General features: G+C 43.7%; 2 protein-coding genes across 7 annotated transcripts in view; one reads left to right on the forward strand and one right to left on the reverse strand.

The window, feature by feature from the left end:
- Positions 1–625: 625 nt before the first annotated feature.
- Positions 626–19006, reverse strand: LOC109864631 (E3 ubiquitin-protein ligase E3D). 3 transcript variants are annotated; one of them, XR_004203449.1, is made up of 10 exons: positions 18633–18966; positions 15238–15443; positions 14183–14273; positions 13533–13767; positions 12628–12700; positions 12189–12267; positions 11837–11945; positions 11386–11617; positions 9785–9923; positions 626–1017 (listed from the first exon to the last, which is right to left on the reverse strand). XR_004203449.1 is itself a non-coding variant. In XM_020452490.2 (10 exons), exons 1-10 carry the CDS (start codon positions 18707–18709, stop codon positions 997–999), a joined length of 1218 nt encoding a protein of 405 aa, XP_020308079.1. In that variant the 5' UTR covers positions 18710–19006; the 3' UTR covers positions 626–996. The 3 variants fall into 3 exon arrangements, 2 of the variants coding, with proteins under 2 accessions (XP_020308079.1, XP_031648250.1); XM_020452490.2 differs by having other exon boundaries at positions 11430–11617; positions 18633–19006; XM_031792390.1 differs by lacking the exon at positions 18633–18966 and adding an exon at positions 17408–17573 and having other exon boundaries at positions 11430–11617.
- Positions 19007–19276: 270 nt separating this feature from the next.
- dop1a (DOP1 leucine zipper like protein A) overlaps positions 19277–20370 on the forward strand; it is a 37297-nt gene continuing 36203 nt past the window's right edge. For all 4 annotated transcript variants that reach the window (XR_004203448.1, XM_031792371.1, XM_031792379.1 and 1 more), the window contains exon 1: positions 19277–19390. The gene's annotated coding sequence lies outside the window, so the exon portion shown is untranslated. The remainder of the gene's footprint in view (positions 19391–20370) is intronic.

The following is a 20370-nucleotide window of genomic DNA, read 5'->3' on the forward strand; positions in this document are numbered from 1 at the left end:
AAATCAAACAATGACTAAGGTTAAAGTGCAGACTGTCAGCTTTAATTTGAGGGTATTTTCATCCATATCGGGTGAACCGTTTTTTGTTGTTGCACATAGTCCCCCCATTTTAGGGGAGCAAAAGTATTGGGACAAATGTACTTTTGTGTATTAAAGTAGTAAAAAGTGAAGTATTTGGTCCCATATCCATAGCATGCATTGACTACATCAAGCTTGTGACTACAATTTGTTGGATGCATTTGCTGTTTGTTTTGGGTGTGTTTCAAATGATTTTGTGCCCAACAGAAATGAATGTAAATAATGTGTCATTTGAGTCACTTTTATTGTTAAAAAAGAATAGACTGATAATCCTGAAGGAATCGTGAACAATGATGAGTGAGAAAGTTAGACACAAATATCATACCTACCCCAAAGTCATTTTTTTTTGGGGGGGGGGGGGGGGGGGGGGGTATAATATTTGTGCATCTGTAACTTTGTCACTCATCATTATTCACGATTCATTCAGGATGATCCATAATCATGGTAGCATCCACATTCATGCCGAAGTGTTTCGAAACATATTCTTTTCTTGTTTACAATAAAAGTGACCCCCCCCCGCTAAAAAACATGAACTTCAACACGGGCATGTTAGTCTGATTCACTATTTAATCTGGGCAGGTCATCAATAACTCAGTCATTCCATTGGAATGATTAGTTACAAGTCATTTTTTTTACATGGTCTGTATTACAGCAGCTATCAGGGTCATGTTCAGTAGGACCAAATTGAAGAAACCTTTTCAAAACGTATAACGGAATGATCGTTCTTTTAGAAGGAGAATGCTCGACTCGGAGGTATGCACCAGCTGAACTTGGGCAATGGAACTTGGTTTTCCATTACGTGCGTCTTGAACACAGCCTAAGACAGATAAGTAACTGTACTCTTAGTGTTCCAGTGTTTCTTCTGCTGATCCTCCCTCTAGGAAAGATGAGTGGATCCATGGCTCTTGACCTCTGACATTACAGTCTCATGTACGCCACCTGTAAACAATTCAGACAGGTCGGGTTAGATCTCTAGTGTAACAATAAGAGATACAGTATTACTTTCCTCACCTGTATATGTAGATTCAGATATACAGCCAGAAAAATATATATATATCTTCATTACGTACAATGAAACTGACTTATGATGAGTATACTGTATGGATTGTGTTAAAACAAACGAAAAAACAGTGACATTTAGGTAAACAATGTGTTCAGATGAAATGTGGATATTTTGTTTGCTCGTGGCACATCCTGTCCTCTCTTACACGGTCAGATGCCTGATAACAGTGCAGGTCTTGCACATATACACACACATACAAATTAAAGCCATCTCCTAGTCCTGGTTGTTTGCCTGGAAGAGGGTCACAGCTCTGCCTGACTGGATCTCCTGTGAGACCGCTATATTGGGATGATGGATGAGGGCATTGGCTTCACTCAAGGCTCCCCCCCGAAACTCATGACTCAGCCTGCACACCGCATCAACACTCATTAACACAAATGATAACAAATTAGTCTGTGATGGCAGATTAAGCCCAAAGGTGAACGTGCTACAAAATAGCTAAGCCCCCAAAGAAAAATACAAGGAAAAACGAAGCAAGAAACAAGCTACTATTAATTCCCTTTGACTTAAGAGAGTGAACCTCAACCTCTAACGTTAACTCTTTCAAGTATGTACCTTTGAACCAGCTGCTGTCATTGATAGATGGTTGCAATCAGGGATGCAAACTGGTGAGGACCCAAAAAGGTGACCCTTTTTTTCTGTTGCACTGAAACATGCAACAAACAAAAAATCCTCGCCAGGGAGAAATGCAGGTTAACTAATTAAAACAGAGAATATGATCTGCAGGATCAGTCTAAGTGTGTCAAATATAAAGTGGTTCATGTGAACCGAACCGACAGCTAAAAAAATGTAAAGAAAGCAACCCAATGTTATGTGTTGCCTGCCTAGACCTACTGCAAATGACACTCTAGTCTTGAGAAAAAACCACACACTAATATTGCAGTTAGCCTTTATAATAGAACGCTTGTGACCACACACACACACAAATATTGCACTTGGGGGGGGAAAAAAACCCATCTTAAGTGGAAATAGAATGAAACAAACAGGCACAAATTGCTCTATTATAGTGGCCACTATAGACGTCGATCAAGTGAACAAGGCTACATGTGTGCAAAAATAACGTTCACTGAGTAAAAACAATTATAATCCCCCCTCACTTACGCACACGTGTTACTGTCAAGTTCAACACAACAAAAACTATCTTTGGGCTACACTGCATATTATTACATTGTACACGTTCTGCCTGTGGACATCTGTTCTCCAATGTGCCAGCAAAAGTGACAAAGAGGGAAAGTGTGTGGTGTTCCTTTCACCTCTATAGCGGCATCCAAGTTAAACCAGGCCCAGCTCCAGCTACACTTGATCCCTGAATTCACTTGTTTAACAAGCAACGGCTCATTTTCACCTAATTCTCTCATTCCGAAAATTAACCACATACTGTAGAGGGAAAACATTAGTTAACAGATAGTGGTTAGTTCGTTAACTAGTTAACATTTCACACAGATTTCCAGGGTCCAGTAAGCAACTAACACGTTACAACTTGAGAAACGGCAAGGACTCGTATACTAGTTGATACGATCGCGAATTGGTTACATGCTGACCACACCGTTTGCATCGTGTGCGTTGCAAAATATATTTTAACACAATTTAGCTAGCTAGCTTGCAGTTGCTAGCTAATTTGTCCAATTAAGCTAGCTTTCTGTCGCTAGCTAATTTGTCCTGTGATATAAACAATGTGTTGTTATTTTACTTTAAATGCACAAGGTCCTCTACTCCGACAATTAATCCACACATAAAAACGGTCAACCCGAATCGTTTATAGCCATCTCTCCTCCTTCCAGGCTTTTTCTTCTTTGGACTTATATACTTAAATCTAATACTTCTTCCACCACACTTTCTCCCTCACCTCAAACTTTCCAAATGCCAGTTGTTTTTCGGTTACAGCTCATGAAGTATGCTTCATCACCTTCTCACCCCCGTCTCTGTGGCCAGGCTTCTCACCTAGCATGCTGACCGTGTTGCGTGCGTCGCAAAACGAATTTAAACATACATGTTATTCAACTATTGCACTCACACTGCTCGAGTCCGCCAACAAGCGTCTGCGTTGCCAAGCGCTAAAATAGAAGTCAGTTCTATTTGTGACGCTGAACACGGTGCAAGGCCTGCGTCTCCCATCTCATTGGTTTATAGAAGCAGATACCCACGTGCCATCTCCTCATTGGTTATACCCACGTGGGTGATTGAAAGATAAACTGAGTTTGGTCATCGTCGTGGTAACTCTGAAAGTTAGATGCCAATCGCCATGTAAAAGTCCAAACAGGAAAAGTCCTGGAAGGAGGAGAGATGACTAGAAATGATTCGGTTGACCGTTTTATGGGTGGATTAATTGTCGGTGTAGAGGACCTTGTGCATTTCAGGTAAAATAACAACTGAACGTTTATATTCCAGGACAAATGTGCTAGCAACAGCAAGCTAGCTAAATAGGACAAATTAGCTAGCAACGGTAAGCTATCTAAATTGCCATAAATGTTTAATGCTTTAAGATCTCTCCCCAAATTAATATAATTGGTTCAGTTTGTTTTGATATTTCAACCTGTGTCGTGATTGCGTTTGGTGTGGGGGGACAAAATCAATTTGCAAGCTGCCAGTTTGGGTATGGTGTTACTCGTTATCGTTCAGGGGACGCGCTGCTGTAACTGACAAGCTGCCTTTCCAGAGCACGCACTGATGTTGTAACGACTAAATTGGTTGTCTCTTCTTTCTTCAGTTGCGTGCTGCTCTGCATTCTGTTATGTGAACGATTGGCTGAGCTTTAGATAAAGCCAGTATTGCTCCAAACGCGCATCACTCGACCCCCCCCCCCCCCCCCAAAAAAGAAAAAACGAATCGGATCTACACAAATCACGTAGGTCACCTATTTCGGATTCAAAACAGCAAATTCCACTGAAAGCTGACTAGTTTTCATCCCTGCGCAATAGTGCCTAGTGGCAGACTTGGTAGTTTACTCCTGCAAACTTAATTATTAAGTGTTTATGTGCATTCTAAAATAACAACCTTTGTTTTTTGTATTGAACACATCTAGTTTTTAGTTTTTAAATCAACAACATTAAATTAGTTAACATATTAGACTACTTCTGGCTAATAATTTGGTTTCAAATACCAGCTCAGATCCTTATATCTCTTCTTATCTACTGCGCCAAAGGCTGAACCAAAAGATACAGAAATGGCAGCAACTATCGCTCACTACACCCAATGATTCCTCAGATGTTTATGAACATATTAAAGTCTACTCCAGTACCAGCTGTCTCATCTTTGAATGCATGGCTTTCAAAATCACTGGCAATGTATCAGTACTTGCTGTGCTTATTTAATCAGCCTCCTAAACTCACCTGACTTTCTTGTGGAACTATCTGCGGCTCAATATAAACACTGCCTTGGCCTCCATACTGGATGAAGTTGCTCCTTTGAAAACCCACCTGGTGTCTTTCTCTAAATCTTCTCCCTGGTACACTGAGGAGCGACACTCTCTCAAAGCAACGGGCCGTCGTCTAGAACGACAGTATCAGAAAACTGGGCTAACAGTACATGCGCAGATGTTTGAGCAACATCAGCAAGAACACAAACAGACCATAAATGCAGCTTGGGCAATCTACCTCTCCCAACTGCTCAGGACCTTGCAGTGGTAACTCCCGGGTGCTGTTCTTTACTGTGAGTAAGCTCCTCCAACCTGACAACAATTCGGTTACCTCAGCCTCCCTAGAACAGTGCAACAAATACCTGTGCTTCTTCCAAAGCAAAACGTAAAACCTCAAAACACCATTCTGTCCTCTCCAGCCCCTGTAGTTGATCTACCCAGTCCTACGCTCCGAGTCAAGGTCTTCCACCTTCACCACAGTCACTGCAGCTGATGTAAGCTGGCTAGAACAATGAGGCCCACCACTTGCTCACTTGACCCTATCCCCACCTCCCTTGTAAACACCTGCTTACCTGCTCTAGAGCCTTTCTTCACATAAATGATCAACAAGTCCCTCATCCCTGGATGTGTCCCTCCTCAGCTCAAAATTGTTCGCAGTCACAGCAGTACTTAAAAGGGCTGAATATGACCCTAACAACCTCCAGAAATACAGGCCTATTTCCAACCTGCCATTCCCGAGTAAGCTCCTTCCTCGAATGTGCCGTTTCTGACCAACTCCAAAACCACCCGGCCACTCACAACCTACTTGAGCCCTTCCAGTTGAGTTTCAGAGCTAGACACAGCACCAAGACTGGCCCGGTAAGGGCCACCAATGACCTCCTCATGAATGCTAACTCTGATCCTGCCATCATCCTCATACTCGACACGGTCAGCCACACCATCCTGCTGGACTGCATGGAGAAGCACCTGGGCCTGTCAGGACCTGAACAGTCTCTCTCTCACTGCTCGCTACCAGTTTGTAGCCATCGGTCCTAGTAGGTGAGACAGTTGTGGTCCAACAAGGTGTCCCCCTCAAGGCTTAGCTCTGGGGCCACTATTGTTTTGAATCTACATGCTGCCACTGAGAAACATCTTGAGGAAACACGGACTGGGCTTTCACTTCTATGCTGACAACACTCAGCTGTATGTCTCCACAAACACCGACAAACACCGACAATGGAGTTTAGTTTCCTGCAGAACCTCTTAAGGATTAGCCCTTTTAAAATGTTCACCTAAAATGACTTACCCAAATCTAACTGCCTGTAGCTCAGGCCCTGAAGCAAGGAGAAAGGAAACACTGACATTTATGGAAATGTGAAAGGAATGTAGTAGAATATAACACAATAGATCTGGTAAAAAATAATACAAAGAAAAAACAACAACCGTTCTTTCGTATTTTTTTTAACAGTCTTTGAAATGCAAGAGTAAGGCCATAATGTATTATTCCAGCCCAGGTTCAATTTAGATATTGGCCACTAGATGGCATCAGAGTATATGTCTTAAGTTTTAGACTGATCCAATGAACCATTTCATTTCTGTTAAATTTTGTATCAAGACTGCCCAAATGTGCCTCATTTGTTTATTAATAAACTTTATGTTCAAAATTGTGTACTCTTCTCAAACAATAGAATGGTATTATTTCACTGTAATAGCTACTGTAAATTGGACAGTGCAGTTAGATTAACAAGAATTTAAGCTTTTTGCCACTATCAGATATGTCTATGTCCTGGGAAATTTTCTTGTCACTTACAACCTCATGCTAATCGCATTAGCCTACATTAGCTCAACCGTCCCGTGGAAGGGACACCGATACTGAAGATTTCTTTTTAGACAGAGGCCGTCTTGATTGGCACTCGCATCATCATTGACTAAATCAGCAGCTACAGCCTTAATATTGATGGTGTCAAGGTCCTCCCCTCCAGTGAGGTTCACAACCTGGGTGTGATATTTAAGTCCGCTCTCATTTGAAGCCCACATCAAGAGTGTGGCCAAAGTCTCATTTCCCCATCTTTGAGACATTGCCAGGTTACAACCTATGCGATCAAAACCTGCAGCTGAGCAACTCATCCACAGTTTTATTTTAAAAACACCCCTTTTGTTACCGTAGCTACCAAGTGCCTAAACAGGCTACAATATGTCCAGAACGTGTCCTCACCCACACCTCCCCCCGTGAGCACATCAATCCAGCGCTATTCGACTTCCACTGGCTACACATATGGTCACGCATCAACTACAAAATCCTGTTTCACACCTACCAACCTATCCTAAACTCTGGACACAAGTACCTGTCTGACCTTGTTCTATCCTCCTGCCTCACACGCCCCCTTCACTCCCTCCAGGTCCGTCTTCCTTCAGCAGCCCCTTGAAGCAGACTAAAAAACTATAGGTGACAGGGCTCACACTATTATGGTAGAGTCTCTTCCAGACATTATTAGTGCAGTGTCTCGGTCCTCCTTGAAAACACAGCTCAAGACAGTGCTGTTCACAAAAGCTTTTCACAGACCTCTGCTAATTCTGTTCTCATGTCCTCCGGACCTGATGATACCTGTATATAGCTTTGTTTCTTGTCCGTGTCCACGTTCTGTTTCTTTGGATTGTTTTTATTATTTAAAAGAAAATGCCACCTTGGGTGTGAGACAAACACTTTCAATTAAATGAATTATTATTGACACAAGGTCCTGCTATACATTCCAAGAATAGTTGTGATGTGCTGATGTACTACCCAGGGGTGAAACGGTTTCTCATCACAGCTTCGTCGTGAGCTCACCGCAGTTACAAATTCTAATAATGGAAATACAATTTCAGCCCGCCTCGTTGAAAAACGTCTACTCTCCTAGGAATATGATTATTATTATTATTTTTTTAGATACATGAGAGAAACACTTCTTCCCGTACCGGGAGATTGCATTTGCCAGTACAGTTTATTTCCTTTCCATCACTGTACTATGGCTCTTTTTTTGTCAGAGGTAGTAGTATTCACAGCGGGGTGTTTATCTGTCAGCATTAAAAAGGGCTGATACGACTAGAGAAGAGAAGCCTCAGAAGCTAAATGCTCAGCTTCGGTGCTCTCGTACAGGCGTTCTGTTATCACAACACTCAACATCTTGGCGAGGTGACAGAGGGAATATTATTTACTCCACTTGACGAGAAATATAACTGGGGACACACACACACACACACACACACAAATGACATGTGTGAATGGTGCTGCTGAAGTGAAAGCAGTTTGCCTACACTGAAACTATGTTCTGTAGGGAATAAGGCATTTCTGAAAGTGTGGTCTAAGCTACTGACTGAGGGATTCTGATTGAGGAGTGCCACAGCAACTGACCGAGTAATCTAAATTATGGGGACCAGCCACACTGACTGAGTGTCACAAGCCATTCAGTCTAATACAACACAGTGCTGGTTAACAGAGAATTCTTCTTCCGACAAATCCCATTTTTTTCATGCATTCCCTTACCCCCCTCAGGCTCGTGTACCTGAGGGAGGTAAAATCGTTTCAACAATACGACACAGGAGTGTGCAAGACATCGTCAGGGTGAGACTTGATTTAGATCTCATTTTTCCAGCATGTTGCCCCTTGCCTTTTTCTGTCCAGTTTTTATCTTCCAGTGTGCCTCTCTGTGTGGGAGATTAATGAGCTGGCAAGCGGGGAGGGGGGAGGGGTCTGTGGCAGGGGTGGCACGCTGCACTGGAAGTACTTTACACCCCATTACACCGCAGCACAGCTCGGAGGTGGAACACAACATCCCAGACAACACACCATTCCTCCTCCTCCAGTAATGAGAGGCTAGATCTGGTTAGGAGGGCTAACACAATAGACTGGCACTGGAAGGCCCACTCACCATTTCACATGCCCACACACACACTATTAGGGCTGCATTATCAATTTGGGAGTTTTCAGCCCTCATCCGCTGTAACTCTATCTGACTACGTGATCGCATTACTCTCTGGTACTCCTAGGTCTACAGCAGAGCAGTGAATCCATCTCTCTAGTGGAGGTATTTAAGTGGCTAAATCAGACACTCTTCATCACTCCCCTTAGTCCCTCTCGTCTCTTCCCCATTTTAGTGACATGCAGTCAGTCTAAAGTACCCCCGTCCTAAAACAAGTCCCTTTTCAGCAGTAGCATAATCACTCACGGTCAGGACAAGACATTGATATCCTCGATTTCCAGACTTTCCAGCTGAGTGATGAACGGGACTTGGGAATATGGTAACATGGGGGGAGTATGGCATCGCAACTTTAGACAATTGATGGTTTCTCTGGAAAATATATATTTTTTACTAAAAAGACTTATTGCAACACCTGGAATGTACAGAATGACTCACTCTTAACACCCTACAAGCCAATCAGACTGAAATACGACAAACTGAAGATAAATGGAAAAAGTAAGGAAAGAAGTTCTCTCCAATCCCCTCCATCTAAGTGGAATTGATAGCGTCTGCCAGAGTCAAAATGAGTTCCTCCTCCCCTGTACAGACCCAGAGGGCAAGTAACAGAGTTTTGTGAAAGAGGGAAGGAACACAAAATATGAGATTGCAGAGCGTGGGAGAGAAAGAGAGGGAGTACTGAAATATAATAAGCAGTCTCAGAGGTTTGGTAACATAGTAGTGGTGGGAAGTGAAAACAGTAACTGGTAAGCATTTTAATCAAAGGGCCCAGAGTCATGATAACTATATAATGAGACAGGAGCCAGTGGCCTTATTTTCAGCCACGTTGAATATGCAGGAGCTCAAATGTTTGTTTACATTATTTTTCAAAAATGTTAGGCTACTTCAACTTCTCAAACCTGACGTCGTGCTCGCAGGTGAGTGCTGCTGTGACAGGTAAAGAGGCAGGGATGAGACAATGGTGGTAATTACTGTGCAACTGTCTGGAATGTCTCTGGAGAGTCCCTGGTGAAGTCAGCCAAGTTTACAACTCCTAGTCTTGCCTTGGTGCAAGAAAACTCTCCCTTTTTGTACTGTAGAGGAGACTGTGGTTGTGGGCACCAAAACGTTAGACTGCCCAGCAGTATTGGTGGTGCTCCAGCATCTTCTAAGAATAGTTGGTCACAAAATCCCTCTGAACCTCTTTTCGAAAATGTGCTTATTTTTTTATATATTTTTTTAAATGGTCGCAACGATAGCTACTAGGGTAGAGGCTGTAAATAATGGATATCAGCCATATGGAATCAAACAGTGTCATGTTCATCCTGCCAAGGGGACAAGCTCTGCCTACATTACCCAGAGGCTCTCTCTCACCTGGTAGGAGTTCATGGAATGCAGCGATGGAGGGAGACAGGAAGTACTGGCTGTCAGCACCGACAACAGCTCCTGGCACGTGGTCAGGGGTAGTTCTAGGGGGTGGACACCAATGTCCTTCTCCCAGGTGTCTACAACACTGGACACACACAGAGATAAGGGATAGCGAGAGAAAGAAAAATAATGAGACCAAGAGAAAGACACGAAGAAAGAGAGAAAATGTACAACACTGCATCAGTCAGAATAATACATTAAAAGTCAAATATCTCCCCGAGGTTCACATCTTCTAGGCAAGGGGACATAAATCCCAGTTTGAAGCATTACGATGCTAATCAAATCATTATAATCTATCACTGGGTAATGTTGAACAGTGAGAGTTTGAAAGGGATGGAGGAATGAGAAATTGAGGGAGAGATTGATTCCCTGTCACAGGTCGTGGAAGCGATTTAGGTTTTTTCATTACATTTGGCCATCTGTGCAGTGGCTCTGCGACAGACACTCTTGAGTTAAAATGCTGATAAGTCCTTAGTATAGAAAGTAACACTCACTTAGTATACAGTGAATGCTACTGCTTTTACAGTAAAGAAAATCCTAACATACAGCGCTGGTTATAAAACCTCAACGGTCACCCAAGGGTGTAGTGTTTAGGAACTATTGTCCAAAAAGAAACAAAATGGGCCGAAACAGGGAGGGACTAACCGGAACTTGTCCAATGAGAAACCCTCGTATTCGTAGCAAAATGTTTTGCTACGGTTTGTACTAATGAAAACATCGCTGGTAGTAAATTTGATTAGTTCTGCAGCCGTCAACTCCACACTAATCAAGTCATCGCCCTCGGTGACAGTCACAATTCAATTAAGCAGAGGCTCACTGATTCTCCCACCAATTAGAGACACGTTACTGGCGTGCATCTCCAACGTCACCTCCAGTGCGTTCAACCAAGACAGACGGTGCTCAGTGACTGAATTAAAACATGGTCAGGGATGAATGTCACGTATGTAACAGTATGCAGGGCCTAGAGGAGACACTTCCCCACCTTCCCCACACTTCCCCACCTTCATACAAGCTGTGTCAGCCAACCGCCACGTTGTTTTCTTCCAAAATGTTGGGAGAAGTGATCCGGTTTAAGCTAGTGTAGGTCAGGGCTCTCCAACCCCTGAGCTAGTGTCATACTTAAAACAGCAGGCAATTTCCCATCCTACACGCAGTCAACAGCAGTGATGTGCTGAGCTACGCTGTACTGGAGTGCCGAGCGGAGAGGAGTCCTCTCCTTTCATCTACAGTTTGTTAATTACAGCTCTGCTGCCAGTCTGCTGGAGGGGCTGTCACGTTATACGAAGCAAAACAAGACAAAGGTGAAGCGGGAGAGGAAGAAGGAAATCATAACAGAAGAGAAGAATCCTCCAGAGGGGAACTTAGCACGGAGGAACATGGAGCACCCACCACATCTATCCGTGACTCATTTCTGTTCTCAGTTGCAAAACACAATTTTATAATAAAAATAATACCAATAGTACAAATACCCATTATAGTCAAATATCCTGAACAAACTGCACTGAAAGACCCCCCCACCCCCCAACAAAAAAAATAATGTATCATACTCTATCAGAAATGCAGCAGGAGATGGGTATGTAGGCTGTCTTACTCCTGGTGTGTGCTGGCAGAGGGAGAACAGGGGAGATAGAGAACTTTGACGGCGCTGCCAGCTTCAGTGGGTGATTGATGCTCAGAACACTGGCGGTGGCCGGGAGAGGTGACAGCATCACCTCTGACAGTCGATGACGGAGTGGCAGAGAACGAGGCAATGAGGGAGTCGCTGTTCAGGAGCCAGAGCTGAGGATCAGAAGTTATTTAACACTTCACACCCGCTCTGTTAAAGCCACACACATTTCACCAATGCACACACCGTCTCTGTCTCACATATTTCAAGCTCGCACACACACCACGCACGCACACACACACACACACACACACACACACACACACACACACACACACACACACACACACACACACACACACACACACACACACACACACACACACACTTACCAATATGAAGGCTTTTCCATCTGAGGCCTGGATAGAGAAACGAAACACGCTCTGTGAGGAGGACAGCTCCACCAGTCTGGCAGCTATGGTCTGTTCCAGGAACAGTGACCTGTGGAAGAGTAGGGAATGGTTAACCCTCAATAAGAATCCTACCTAGCTATGTCTAAAAAAATATTCTACATCGCTCACTGGCATTGTAGCAACAAAAGGTCATATATTGCATCTGCATAGTGAAAAACTATAGATTTACATCGATTTGCACTTTGAGGAGCTGAGTATCCGAATGATGAGGATGAGTATCCACAGATGTTACAGCAACATGCACCAGTCTGAGAAGCAGCACCATAGTTACCTGTCTGGAGAGGTATCAAACTGGCTGTCTCCCACACTGGGTCTCACTGTCACCTCTGTGATGTAGAGTTTCAAGGTCCCTGCAACGTTTACAGAAACGGTTACTATTGAGACAGAACCTGACCTGGGCATCTTTTCTAATGCAATGCAACTTTCTTATGGTTCAAGTCCCAGGGTAAATGATACAAGTGGGAATTTAACTGGCAAATGAAGGGCTGCTGGTCCCATGCCATTCACTGCCTTTGTGCCCTTGAGCAAGGAAGTTAAGCCCTAAAATTGCTCCGGTAGTGCCACTCTAAGGTAGACGCTGTGCTGCTCCCAACCAGTGTGTGTATGTGTGTGTATGACGTTGGGTATTATGACAGCAAATCAACAAATTCCTGTCGATTTAAAAAAAAAATACAATATACAGTATCTATTCTATAAAGACGGTCGTGTACCTGGTGCCACAGCCTCTCCCAGGCCGGCTGTGCAGCTCTTACAGGAGACAAGCGTACGCCTGCGGTTGGGTTTCTACAAAAAAGAACAGAAAAATACCAAATAAAGCTAAAAGACAAGAACACACAGTTCTAATTTAAGTTCCTCCAAAACGGAAATCGATAACCACAATCAAACAACCTAAAAAGAGGAGAGAGCAATGGGCAGGCAGAATTCTTCTCCTCATCCCTCTTTCCACTTCCCATCCACTCAACCACAGCCACACTAAAAGGCCCAGGCTGAGCCACAGATAGTGACTAATAGATGGAGAGCGAAATCAATCCCACTCCAGATAGTGATGGAGCGAGAGAGAAAGAAAGAGGCAGAGAGAGTGAGAGAGAGAGGCAGAGAGAGAGAGTGAGAGAGAGAGGCAGAGAGAGAGAGAGCGAGAGGCAGAGAGAGAGAGAAAAAAAGAAGCTTGGCTTCAAACACCAGGCCTGGCTGTAGGCTCGGGTTGAAGTGGCTCACGATGTGTGTTGATGTGCTGCCTGTCTGCCCGCCTCCTCAAGTTTCCTCTCTAAAAAGGGAGTGCTGCTAGCTGCTGCTGCTGCTTGTGAAGTAGAGTGTGTCCATCTCATCCTGCCAGTCTCAGGCCCAGTGGGATGGGGGTATACAGATAGTGTGAGACTAACAAGGAGCCTGAAGCACAGACACTGCTGATGTAACTACAGTACACAAACATGAGGGAAACTTTTGAAAATGACCAATGTCTTAGCTTTACTTTTCGGTACATTGGGGAGGGAGTGAGAGCGAAGTGAAAAGCCCAAATCCTAAATTATGTATCTAACGAACATCAACGTGATGATCAAGGCTAAAACGGCATTGATCTTCTGCCACAGACGTTCCTTCCTCCCTTGCCTCCTCTCACCGGTGTGTCCTGATTTTGACCCTCAGCCATTTTGTTGGTGATGGGGCTGAGCTCCTGGGTGAGAGTCTCCTCACAGCCTCTATCCAGGGGCACAAGGAGGTGAGTGTCGCCCAGTAAACAGTCCTCCGCTCGGGGCAGCAGCTTCAGGTTGGCAAAGGGGTCCGGATGGCAGCACCAGTCATCCACCAGGGAGCTCCAGTTGCAGTTGGGGAGAGGGAGCACTCGCTTGAATACCCTGAGAAAAATCAATGACATTACATTGCTATACAATGGAGACTATTTGTACTGATGAAATTAATTGATAACTTCAATCAAAAACCTATTTGCACGAATCAATCAAAAAGATATTTGCATTAACAGGGAAAGCTGGGTAATATTCAAATTTTACCCATTTTCCGTGACAATGTCACAAACATATGTATTCTCTACATTTTGGCAGGTGTGTGTGGGTGTGCGTGTATCCACCTATCCAATGTCAACATGACATTGGGAGATGAGACAGAGCACAGCATCGTCCTTTAGCTCAAACAGCCATCCATCTCCCTCACTGAACCCATCTTCTCCACTACTGTGAGCGGCACCACTTCCTGTGTCTGAACGGATGACGTAAATGAACCAACAAACCAACTTCCTCCCTGTGGTCGTCTCACCTCTCCTCCAGCACCCTGGTCCCACAGGACTGGCAGTGGAAGGAATAACTCTCTCGGACCTGCAGCCTCTCCATCACACTCCCCAGGGCCCCTGTTAGGAGACAGTAGCAACAGAGCACATAAACAACTCTTATCGGCGGAAAAGAGCTTCACCTCGAGACGGAGCAAAAGTCGATAAGCAGAGTGAACGTGGACAGAGAGATGAAGGCCTGGGGTATTAGGGGTCTGGGCCCATATCCACAAAGCTTTTCAGAGGAGTGCTCAAAAACAGACTCATTGCCACCTTTCTTCCAAGCTGCTTTCCCCTCTGCCGGTCCGCCACCACCCCAGTGTTTATCCAATTTCCCCCCGTAGATCAGATATCTTTGTGGATACGGGCCCTGTTCTCTCTGGGAGAGAGACATGGGGGGAATCTCCTCCGGTTCCCAGGTCAGTGCAGTGACTCTACAGTTAATATAAGCAAGACCTGATGGAGTGAGACAAAGTAAACCTGGGGTGTATTCATTTGACACCAAACGGAAGAAAACAGACTGACTACCTGAACCAATAAGAAACTCTAGTTTTGTTTTCCGTTCCCTGCACAGTAGCACCAAAAACATGCACTCAGTTCTTTCTCAGGGAAGATGGTAGAGTATTACTCCACGAAAAATCAGGTTACAGCTGATTCAGGTCAAAGATTCACAGTGTCTGTATATCCATCAGTGGGTGTAGTTTTAGGCACCAGACATGACGGGCAAATTACTGAGCTCATGACTCAGTCCTTTATAGATCAGTACTGTGTGGGCTGATCAGGCTACAGGGGACACACAGGAGGACTCCTCCACTGTCTCAGTTCGAGGGAAGGCTTCACAGCCACAGAGTAACTGACTCAAGCCAGATGAGAATATATTATATAATCAGCCATAAATAAGAAATGATCTACTGATACTGTTCTGTCTTACCTGAAGTGGAGATGGTAATTAGGCTATGATATGTGAGAAACAAACATTTACATGGGAGTAATTCTGTCTCTATTTGTTGTGTGTGTGTGTCCATACAGCTAGCCTCACCATTACCTGTGTCATCTGTGTGCTGGTCCACATTGAGGCGCATTCTGAAGTGTATCTCATCTCCTCTTTCAGGTGCCTCCCTGCAGGAGCCCTCCACGAGGCTGACCCCTGCTGGCAGCTCCACGATTAGCAGGCCCCGAGGAGTCCGGATGTGGAGGGACGAATCTCCTCCTGTAACCCTCACCTCTGCATAGCTCTTCGCCACATCTCTCCTGAGGGAGGGACGGACAGACAGACAGGCAGACATGGTGTTCAGCAACATGTCATATTTTGATATGGACAGGTAAACCTGGTAACAAAACATATACAATTGGATTAATGATTCAGCGTAATGGCAGGCCTCTGTGCAATGGCTGAGACACAAATGGGACTGCGTTCCTTGACAAGTGGATGACAAACAAGTGAATGGTAGACCAGTGTGTGTGTGTGTGACAGTACTAAAGTAATTTATCATAACCTTCCAACTTGTCCTTATCCCCCTCTACCTCCTGCCTGTTGCTGTCTCAGCTGAAAGTAGAAGTCTAATGAGTTAGAGGAACGTTTGCAGAGAGAGAGGATGCACTCACTGCTCTGATGGAAGAAGGGCAAAGGAAAACAGCCGTAGGCCAACTGAAGGGATAGAGGGAGAGAGAAATAAAGCAATATATATTGTGTGTGTGAGACAAAGGAAGAAAAAAGAATGGTGTGTAGGGTAAAGTGCATGTACAATGTTTGGCTAATCCAGATTTTTTTTTCTCTTGCAGTGACAGCCCTGATGCACTGATGCACGGAAGATACGTTGCCCTCTGCTCAATCTCTGGGTTCGATGCAATTATTTTCACTAGCCATGCAATGCGTCTCTGTCCATGCTTGACACAAGTGCTGTCCCCCAGGAAGAAAAATATTACCCAGCGAAGGCCGCTTTAAAATCACAACTTGGTTGGCTGCATTGAATTCTCTCACTTCCAACCGAGTGGAGGAAGCAACAGCAAACAACTGGAAGGAACTATAGCCAGGAACCACAGTAGCAGCCTGTCACACCAGACAATACACAAGCGACTGGTAAAACAAGAGTTTCTAAACAGTAAACCTGCTCTTTTTAACAAGATATTATCCAACTATAGAACAATTAGGCAATGCAGCAAAGCACAGACTAGGCTATAGGCCTAACCTACAGAATCCCACACCAATGTTTACGAGTATCAAATGTAGAGGGTCCCAAAGCATCCAGCACCTGGACACGATTCTATTTATGGTGCATTTTCATTCAGGATTTACCCAAGTGTTTAACCCGAAAGGCTTAGACTTTTCTATTTCCTGCTACACGGGACAGCACCCGTGTCTCACTAGGCCATGACTAGACCTGCTCTCACTTGGGGGAAAAGCCAGGCCACTGGAACTTTTCAGACTGCATTTACATAACAATGGCTAACTTGAACACTTTCTCACAAATAAACTGTCTTAATTACCTATGCAAAGGCGGTTGATTCTGTTCTTTTTTATTTATTTAACTAGCCAGGGAGTTAAGAACAAATTATTTACAATGACGACCTACACCGGCCAAACCCGGACGACGCTAGGCCAACTGTGTGCTGCCCTATGGGACTCCCAATCACGGCCGGTTGTGATACAGCCTGGATTCAAACCAGGGTGTCTGTCGTGACGCCTCAAGCACTGAGATGCAGTGCCTTAGACCACTGTTCCACTTGGGAGCCACTTAAGTGAGAAGAGTGCACTTATTTTCAGAGATGGAAAGATTCATTAAATTCATAAAATATGGATTTAAGCCAACATTTTTTTTTAAATCCAATTCATGTCAACTTATCTCAAGTCTGAATAGGGCCCTAATGCTGCTTTTGGTATAGTTGAAAAGCAGCAGAGCCCTATTAAAACAAAACATTATGACTTAAGTCAATGTTTTATGGACTCAAGTTCATGTTAAGTCTGACTCACTGCCACAGCTTGAATGGCCCATTTATTTTTATTTAAAAAAAATGTTGATGAAAATGTTAATTTCCTACTCCACAACCCCACCTGGTGTCAAAATATAGCATTACATCCATGAGAACATGTTGGCCCAATAGATGAATAAACATCAGCGAAACTCAACAGGTAGGCTGTAAGCCTAATGTATGTGTGTGTGTAGAGAATATCTGAATTGCTTTCATTTGCTAGACTAAAGATGATCAGCACTCACCTCAATTTGGCTAATATTTACCAGCCTAATTGTAACCAAATATCCAAACGGAGATTCACTGAAAACAAAAATCGGGCATTGACTGATTTATCAAGATGAGCTCCCATGCGTAACCCAAGATAGGCAATGACGCTCTCTCAATCAAAACGGTGCTGGTATTATCAGTTGACCACATACGGCAATTGCTTTGCATTTATTATAAACAGTGGTGTAGTGCAATATTTTAGGTTGCCTAACGGAGCGCAATTTTGTATTACGTCACTCCTGAATGAAAGTTGGCACCGATATGAAGCCTATTGTATAAAAATAATTTTAGAATATACATACAATGCATCATCCAAATTACACGATTATACCGCGTAGGCAATCACAGTATGTACGTGGCTCAAGGAAAACGCTCTATTTTTTTAAATCCTAAAACACCAATTACTATAAAATAGGCCGTCATCGCGATTCGTGAATGATAATCCTTCACGTTTTACATATTAAAACACCCATGCTGCATGCATGCCAACCATTTAATCCCAATCCGTTCCATGGGAATATTCATTTCGACCTTCTAGGGATGGCTAACCCGCCTAACTACTATTTAATCGAATTTTCTAGCAGATGGAGTTCCAACAGAACAAAACAAAAATGCAACAACTTCAGCACGATTATCTTAAAACTGACATAACAAAATAGTTTTTGTGTTTTTGGTATAACAGTAACCGGACATGATCTATGCCATTATATTCGGTTTGTCATGTAGAATACTAATTAAATCATCAAAGTGATCTTGCGAGACAATATCAACGTCACGAGAAGTGGCGGAGCGTCGCTACGCACCAGCAGCACTACACCCCTGACTATAACGGTTGGATGACTTCGGGTGTTATACCTAACCACCGCTCTATGAACGGAGTGGTGCATTCAGTTGACGAACAGTAGTACAATTGTTTTACACCATTGCAGCAGCGCAAACGATTCGTGGTTGACCCAAAATCATCCAGGTCCTGATGAAGTCCCTGATGTAGGGCTCGGGGTTGATGTTGTACAAATGTAGGCTAAGAGTCACACGTGTGTGTGGTCCTTGAGATGTTAAATACATTTATATGCGTCTGTTCTGCGCAGTTTGTTCACGACAGGAACGCGTCCTCAACCCTGTCCTGCTAGCGCAACCACCCGACATTAGCTAAGACTAGATACCTAGCTAGTGGTAACTAACTATTTCGCAAATAATTACCAGAGAACAAGAAGACCACTTTGCAGCCGCTTCCTTAGTTCGAGAAACACTCCAGCTCCTTTGGCATTTTCGCCCATGGTGTGTGTCGTTATCTTCTATTGCTCGCAATGGCTAGCTGGCTAACCTGGTTTAACAACGAAGACACGTGCAGTTGACTTTTCGCTTTAATAGATGTAACGAAGTCCAAAGCGAAATGGCTTCGTACATCTGATTGTCAGTATGGCGAATTAAAGCTAATGTAGCAATACAAATCATCAGCCTATAAATTTAAAACAGCGAAGACTTCTACGGCATACATTTCACTAGCTATCAACACGAGCCGGAACCTTTCTACCGCCAGGAGGAATTGCAGTCGGACAAATGAAGGAGGCGTGCAAGCAATCTGCAACGCAGTCTGGGACAATTGTGAACGCGATTGTTTGGCTCTGTGAACCTGAACGTAGGGCAGGTGTGGTTTTGATGTTGGTTTGTTTTTCAAGCAAAGACAAAGACATCGATACCTGGAAATATGTAGGATACACTTATTATTTAACCCGTGAGCGTTGTATGCTTACTTGACAAGTGACACGGTTTAACCGAGTCGACGTCGGGGGCCCGGCAGCTGCAGCAACAACATCATCATCAATAATACGGACAGCGCTATCAAGGATACATTTCCCACTGAGACATTTGGCGCAGGCTGAATTTTTATTTTATTTTTAATTCGTCAAGCGGGATACATTTACTGACAGTGTGGGTTTACAAATATCCTTCTAACGGTAAGCATTTATCGTCGGCTGTCGTGGCCGATAAATAAGACAGTCGTTGCTACGCTAGTTTCGGGACACAACATCGGGAGTTAGTCAGGCTGTAACGTTACGTCTAAGTAAGTTACTTGGTACTATTGTAACCACCTGGGTGTTGTATCGCTGCCTTGGCTGAGTTAGCAAGTTAGCACATTTGACTTACATGGAGGGCAGGTTTCGATATTGCTGACACGCAGGACTTATTACGATAGGTGATGTCATTCATGTTTGGTTGCGAGTTATGTCCGATGCCTTTAAGTGTTTAACGTTGTTGGCTATAGAAATTAATTATATATATATTTTTGTATCCATCTTGTTAAATAGATGACTTGCTAGATAGTTTGATCTAGCGTTTTATAATTTGCATGTCATTCTATTGTTCTTGTCAATATATCTAGTGGGTGTGTCGTCCTAAAATTAGTCTGTCTCTTGCCAAATATTTCAACTCGTGACAACTAGCTAGAGATCCATATAGCTGCAACTACAAAGACCAGGGCTGTCATTTAGTTTCCTGTGTCGCCCACCCCACCAAGAACACATTTCATTGTGAGGCACTGGGCAGGGCTGACATGTGATGCATGTACTGTACCACTCAGGTCTGTCCCTTCCCTGATTACCAGATGGGAGGAATTTAGGTTTCTGCCTTGGATAAAAATTCCATGAAAAAATCTGTTTTTGGTGAAAGGATGACATTGTACTGGAACTCCATATATATAGGCATGTTATTTTTACTCTTAAAATTTTTTTTTTTTGCTGTTCACTGTGCCACTATTTCTTTATTATTATTTTTAATCTTTAACTCTGCTCTGTTGGAAATGGACCCATAAGTAAGCATTTAGTCTACACCTGTTGTCTACGAAGCGTGTGACAAATAAAATGTGATTTGATTGTAGTTGGAACCCAACCCTCTCATGTACATCTCTTTGTTCACTTGACTTCTATAATGTCTGTTG

This window comes from Oncorhynchus kisutch, linkage group LG2 (genome assembly GCF_002021735.2).
Source record: "Oncorhynchus kisutch isolate 150728-3 linkage group LG2, Okis_V2, whole genome shotgun sequence".
Lineage (NCBI taxonomy): Eukaryota > Metazoa > Chordata > Actinopteri > Salmoniformes > Salmonidae > Oncorhynchus > Oncorhynchus kisutch.

Excerpts from the sequence above, each read along its gene's own strand:
- LOC109864631 (XM_020452490.2), bottom strand. The coding sequence starts at position 18,709 with ATGGGCGAAAATGCCAAAGGAGCTGGAGTGTTTCTCGAACTAAGGAAG. Across the intron at positions 11,946-12,188 it reads TTTGATACCTCTCCAGACAG|GTCACTGTTCCTGGAACAGA; the intron begins GTAACTATGGTG and ends ACTCTTCCACAG. Across the intron at positions 9,924-11,429 it reads TCTGCCAGCACACACCAGGA|TGTTGTAGACACCTGGGAGA; the intron begins GTAAGACAGCCT and ends GTGTGTGTCCAG.